Raw genomic sequence first — 6,153 nt, forward strand, 5'->3', positions numbered from 1 at the left:
GGGAGGCGATAGGATTCAATGACTAGTTTCGTTGTGATGAACAACATAATTTGAAAGGTAGTAATGCAGTGAACTCTTTCTTTGGACAGATTTCAGAGTCAATTTTTCGGTTAAAAAATTGGATTTAATTTTTATTTTTATATCGGATTTCAGTTTGATTATTAAATTCAAGTCTTATTATTTTTTTCTTTTTTTAAAGAGATTTTGTTCTTTTGTTAGTTTTTTTGGTTATTTTTCATCACCCTTTTCCATTTTGATTAATTTAATTTTTAGATCATATTTGATTTTGATTCAGATTTAACTAGATGTTAATTCCAGCTGCAAACAATGATCACTCCTGGAAAGAGAAAACTATATAAAAAAAAAAGTTTTTGACAATGATAACCCTTTTGAAGGAAAAGGATTTTCTTTAAAAAAAATAAAAAATCAGGTAAAAGTGGTGATTTTTTTAGTTCAACAATTCAATTCGATTTTATAATAATAAGTAAAAACTAGAGAAATTCAAAGGGAAAAAATAGCAAATTTAACCGGACATGGCATGGCTTTGGGAAAGATAGGATTTTTAAAATTAAATTAATTAAATCTACAATTAATATAAAACATAATTTTAAAAAATTAAAAATATACTTAAATAATGTTTAATTTTAATAACAAGTTAATATAAAGTAGAATATATATACATTTTTTAAAGTACAAAATAAAAATAAAAACATAATTAAAATTCGAAATTGGAATTGGAATAGCCCGAATCAATTTCTTGACTTTTATTTTTCTTGTATTTTTTTTAATTTTTTTTAGGCCCAACTTAAATCCCCATCCTATATATCTAGTGGCAGAGAAACAAAATTGGATCGAAACAATAAATACACGAAAATATCAAAGCATGAAACAGAAGCTCCCATGAATTGAATGATCGAGGAGACAGAAAGGCTCATGCTTCTCATCTAATCAAGCCATACTTTGTCTCATAATATCAATCCCCAGGTTCTTCTCGTCTCTCCCTCTCTCGCTTACGAGCTCCTCTCATATCTGTCTGAAATTTGGTTTCCTGAAGCTTTAATGGATATAATTAGCTTCGATATTCGAATCTGTTAGCAGGGTTCTTATAGTTTGATCGAATTCGATTACAGAAGTCGTTTTTGTAATTCTGGGTGTATGCTTCGGACAATTTCGAATTTCGAAGTGCAGGGTTTGCATTGCATTGTAGCGTATCTCCAGGGATGACGCCTGTTTGCCCTTTTGCCAAATCTGCCCGTCCTGAAGATTCTTGCCCTCGGAAGCAACGTGAAACAGCGAACAAAGCCGGTTCGGAAAACGAGTGCAAGGCGAAGAAGGACTCTACGGAATCTGCCACGGTTTCTCCCAAGTGCCCATTTGGTTATGACTCTCAAACATTCAAGATCGGACCTTTCAGTTGTATGATTTGCCAAGCACTTCTTTACGAGAGCAGCAGATGTGTGCCTTGCACTCATGTGTTCTGCAAGTGAGACCGTGTATTGCTTTAGTGTAGATGTTTCCTGTTTTTCGCTTGTGTTTGATTGGTCAATTTTACATCGATTTTCTTTGTCTGTTGGGCACAGAGCATGCGTTTCCCGGTTTAAGGACTGCCCACTTTGTGGGGCTGATATCGAAAAGATAGAAGCTGATGAAGACCTTCAGAAGATGGTTGAGCAGTTTATTGAAGGTCATGCTAGAATCAAGAGATCTATTGTTGATACCGAGAAAGAAGAGGTGGAAAATGACAGTGAAAAGGTGATGTACGAGGATGTCTCCCTGGAAAGAGGTTCTTTCTTGGTGCAACAAGCAATGAGGGTGAGTTCCATTTCTGTAATTGTTAAGCTAACCAGTTACGTTATTGTACTGGTTAAAGATTTTTTTTAATGAATCTCTCAATTGTTGAATTCTTGTTATTGCCCTTTTTGATGTTTCAACATTTATGTGTAGGCATTTCGAGCCCAGAATTTTGGAAGTGCAAAGTCAAGGTTAACAATATGTGCTGAAGACATCCGAGATCAATTGGAGAAGATGGACAACACTCCAGAGTTGTGTTCACAGCTTGGAGCAGTTCTTGGTATGCTTGGGGACTGCAGGTATTCTTCAATTTCTCTTTTTAAATCGCAATAACGTCTACACATACTGTCCCTGTAAGAATGTTCTGGAAAGTTTTTGCCATATGCTGTATTATGGGCCTGTCTCCTACTCATTTATGCAATGTTTACTGAATTTTGTTATTTATTGCAAGCACTTGTTTTTGCTCATTTGCAATTTTACAAAAAACAAAAATATACTTTTAATTAAGCCTTCATTCCTTTAGATCTATAAGAACTGTTCAACTGTCCAAATTTTGTTTTAGGACTTGTGTATTCAGGTCTTCTTTAGTTAAAACCTGGATGCTCTGTACTAAAATCTGGTAGTTGCTTCAAGCTTGCCGGGGAGTGCATCATATCATGGTTTTAGGTTTTTGTGCTACTGATAGCAGATGACATACTAATGGATTTTCTTACTCACTCGGTTAACAAATTTACTGCTGCTTCATTCACAATTTTCACGATTCCACTGACAAATCATGCGAAGATAATTTTCTGTTGTAAAAACCAGTTCTGAAAAACAAAAACAAAATGCAGTAGTTGTTCCTTGGAATCCAAGATCTTTCATATAATATGTCTCTTCTCCTTCCGAACCATGTTGTTTTGGTTGATATGCTCTCTCTTTTGTTTGGCGTGTTTGAAACTTTGATTTTCCGGGTGCTCTTATTGTAGAAACTTAATTTGTCCTGTTGATGCAGCCGTGCGATGGGGGATTCAAGCTCAGCAGTCAGTCATTTTGAAGAGAGTGTTGAATTCCTTATGAAACTGCCAATGGATGATATGGAGGTTTTAGCACCTTGGTTCCCTTTTGTTATAATTTGATTTGATATTTATTTATTTTACCATTTCCATTGTATTTTTTTATTGGACATGCAGATTACGCATACACTTTCTGTCTCACTCAACAAAATAGGAGATCTTAAGTATTATGACGGAGACCTACAAGCAGCAAGATCTTATTACTTCCGTTCCTTAAATGTCAGACGTGATGCTGTGAATCTCCATCCTGATGCTTCTTCACAAGTAAGAATGCTTGCACACTACTTTGTTTTTGTTTTTTTCCCTCTTTTTTCTTGGTTGAAGTATATTTGATTCATTCTAGTTCTAAGCGTAGTTCAAAAGTATAGTATATTCAATTACACATTAATCCTTTTCCATAAGAATTTGGTAATCTTGCAATCGTTTCCGAAGAAGTGTAAGAAATGATATGAGATAATAAAAATTTAGGCTGTATTTAAAGATAGGAGATCTAGAGGGAATTTAGAGGATTTGCTCTCTTTTTTTACTCTGTAAACATTTCAAATGTTCTTCCCATTTTGTTGCAATGCATGATATAGTACTTTTGTGCTGTGAGTTTCAGTGTCTTCAAAGAGCCGCATCTTGGAATTAATGGACTTGATTTTGACGAAATTGAATCGCTAATTTATATCCAGCATCATAATGAATGATGCTTCTGTAAGCTATTTAGACATTTTCTCTTGCTTTGGGACAACACGGGGTGTGTTGAAAGTGCTTTGTGCATTATTTGGTACTTGAAAATACTATCGAAAGAAATTCGGATTGAGAACAAGGTTGTTTCCTTTTGATGAGTACAATGTCTTGACCACGTGAACATTGGTTACTGCCTTCAGTCAGCTACTATCAAGGGACATCTATCATAGGATCCACTTGAGATGTCTCATGTACTTAAAAAAGACTTGGTTTTTGTTTTGTCAGATGTGATCTGCAATAGCTCTACTTGGTAAAACTGTTTATCCTTATTGAATCAATAGTCAGTCACACTGTAGACTCTGATTCCCACCGACGTTTTGACAATTCAAGTCTGTCATTGTTTCTTGTTGTTCTAGGTTGTGGATGTAGCAGTTTCTCTAGCCAAAGTGGCTGATTTAGACAGGACCCTCCAAGATGAAGATGGAGCCATCCATGGTTTCAAGGAAGGCATACAACTCCTGAAATCTTTGAATCTGGAGCCTGAAGATTCCGCCCTCCAGCAACGTGTAAGAATAAGATTCCATTATGATTCTGTTCCGATGTCCTAATAATGTAGACTTGATCGGCTTCCGAGCATGGATCCCGCTTTTCACAAGAACCCCAAAATACTAAAAGAGAAACCCAATATGCTTTATTAATCAGATGACTTGCTCCTTATGTAGGAGATATAAGGACACGAATTAGGAATATTAACAAATGCCAAATGTTTCTCGTGATACAGCGGCTCTCGGTCCTAGAGTTTCTCGAGAGTCAAGTTGCAGAGAGGAAGCCCGAGTCAGCGGAAGTATAGACTAATAAATACATGTATATACTTTGTGTGTTTCTTCTGGAGCTTTTGCTCAATAAAGGGACCAGAAACATATGTTGTTTCATTCTCTCCGACCAAAAACAAACCCTGAAGACAGTTCTTGAAGACAGTTCTGCTGGTAATTGGATGGTTCTGCTTCAGATCATGAGCATGAGGGACAAAACAAAACTGTATTTTTCTAGTATATTTTCAGCTGTTTGAATGAAATATCAACGAGTGAGTGTCCTCTTTGATGATTTGGGTATGTAACCTTTGATGTCAGGTGACAACAATGGACAACTGCTTTACTAATTGTTTTATGGTGAAAGAAACTTAAGAAAGATATCAAGCAGGCAAAAACAAGTCTAGAAAAAACAAAAGAATCCCAACACAACAAAAAAGGAAATCTAATAGTCGTTCCAGTAGTGCAATTCTTATCTTTATCATTGCATGAAATTATATGTAACAATTCTTAGGTATATGTCAGACGCTGTTGAAATCGTCAACAGAAATATGACGGGAAAAAGGTATTCGAGACCGTTATGGACGTGGAAATTATCCCACTGACCAACACAAAATCTTTCGGTTTAGTTTGTCTTCACTCGTACACATCGCATACATCATTAGAAATCATTAGAAGTATTTTTCAAAAGGTCACCTACACTAAAAGTAATTCAAAACAAACACGATTAACTTTATAGTTTTCTCGATATAGGTAAACGAAAATATATATGCATCTTTTTTGTATGAATAACTAAATTAATTCCTTTATGTTATCATTAACTATATAGTCTCATGTCTATATAGCACTCAAATCCTTCTTATTCCATTGCATGCAATCCATCCCCATATCTCTTCTATATGTAAGTCTGCCATGAGTCGTCTCTTTTTCACACCGATGATCACTCTCCAATCTTATCGGTATTTGTGATATCACATGTCATCTCAGTCACATGACATGTCAACAGCCACATCGAATAATAATAATAATAACAATAATAATAATAATAATAATAATAATAATATTATTATTATTATTATAAAAAATAAAAAAATACATATATACGTAAACACGTACATATACATATACACACATAAATATACATACATCTATATATATATTAATATTATTATCTTAATTATAATATTATTATATATATACATACGTATATCGACAACTCAATGCGAACCAAACTACTGAACATCTCCGCCCGCTGTGGCGTCGAAAGGAGCGACCACCTCAAGGATTGATACCACATCGGTGACTAAATTACTGATCAGTTTTTGTTTCAGCCTTTAGGCTATAGATTATTTTGGGTACTCGCCACTTGCCATTGCCATGGGATTCTTATCCGTTTTGTATCAGTTACATGCAGAGAGAGAATTTTTAGTCTCTCGCTCCAAACACCAACCACTCTTGGTGCTTTAAGAAATTACTCGAAGGTTAAGCTCGGAAACGGGAGAGCAACTCTTTTCTTGTACGATTCGTGTGTAACATACTTTATATTGATGGTTTTCGATAACTTTATGAAAACTCACCAAAAAACTGGATACGGTTTTTGCATAATTCACACAATTCGAAATTAATATACATATTGAATAAGAATTATACCTGAATCCATTTTGCAGCGGAATAACTTTGAAGAACAGTTCGGTAAATCGGTTTTTCTCTCCTTTCACCCTTACTTTGATAATTTTTCTGATGGATGAAAAATGTGAATCAAGATCTTATATTTATAGGGGAAAGAGATGGATTACCATGAATACCAATGGACATTCAAACTTAAT

The 6,153-nt window shown here is 34.8% G+C and overlaps 1 protein-coding gene across 3 annotated transcripts; it reads left to right on the forward strand.

Moving 5' to 3' along the window:
• Positions 1 to 858: 858 nt before the first annotated feature.
• Positions 859 to 4,708, forward strand: LOC104809184. Of its 3 annotated transcripts, none has more exons than XM_019202069.1 (8): positions 859 to 984; positions 1,152 to 1,483; positions 1,581 to 1,812; positions 1,945 to 2,090; positions 2,786 to 2,873; positions 2,964 to 3,110; positions 3,935 to 4,084; positions 4,300 to 4,708. In XM_019202069.1, the coding sequence occupies exons 2-8, from the start codon at positions 1,221 to 1,223 to the stop codon at positions 4,366 to 4,368; spliced, it is 1,095 nt and encodes a 364-aa protein (XP_019057614.1). In that variant the 5' UTR covers positions 859 to 984; positions 1,152 to 1,220; the 3' UTR covers positions 4,369 to 4,708. The 3 variants fall into 3 exon arrangements, with proteins under 3 accessions (XP_019057614.1, XP_010533373.1, XP_010533372.1); XM_010535071.1 differs by having other exon boundaries at positions 1,184 to 1,483; XM_010535070.1 differs by having other exon boundaries at positions 1,189 to 1,483.
• The last annotated feature ends 1,445 nt before the right edge of the window (positions 4,709 to 6,153 follow it).

Source organism: Tarenaya hassleriana, unplaced genomic scaffold, assembly GCF_000463585.1.
Source record: "Tarenaya hassleriana unplaced genomic scaffold, ASM46358v1 Cleome159, whole genome shotgun sequence".
Taxonomy (NCBI): Eukaryota; Viridiplantae; Streptophyta; class Magnoliopsida; order Brassicales; family Cleomaceae; genus Tarenaya; species Tarenaya hassleriana.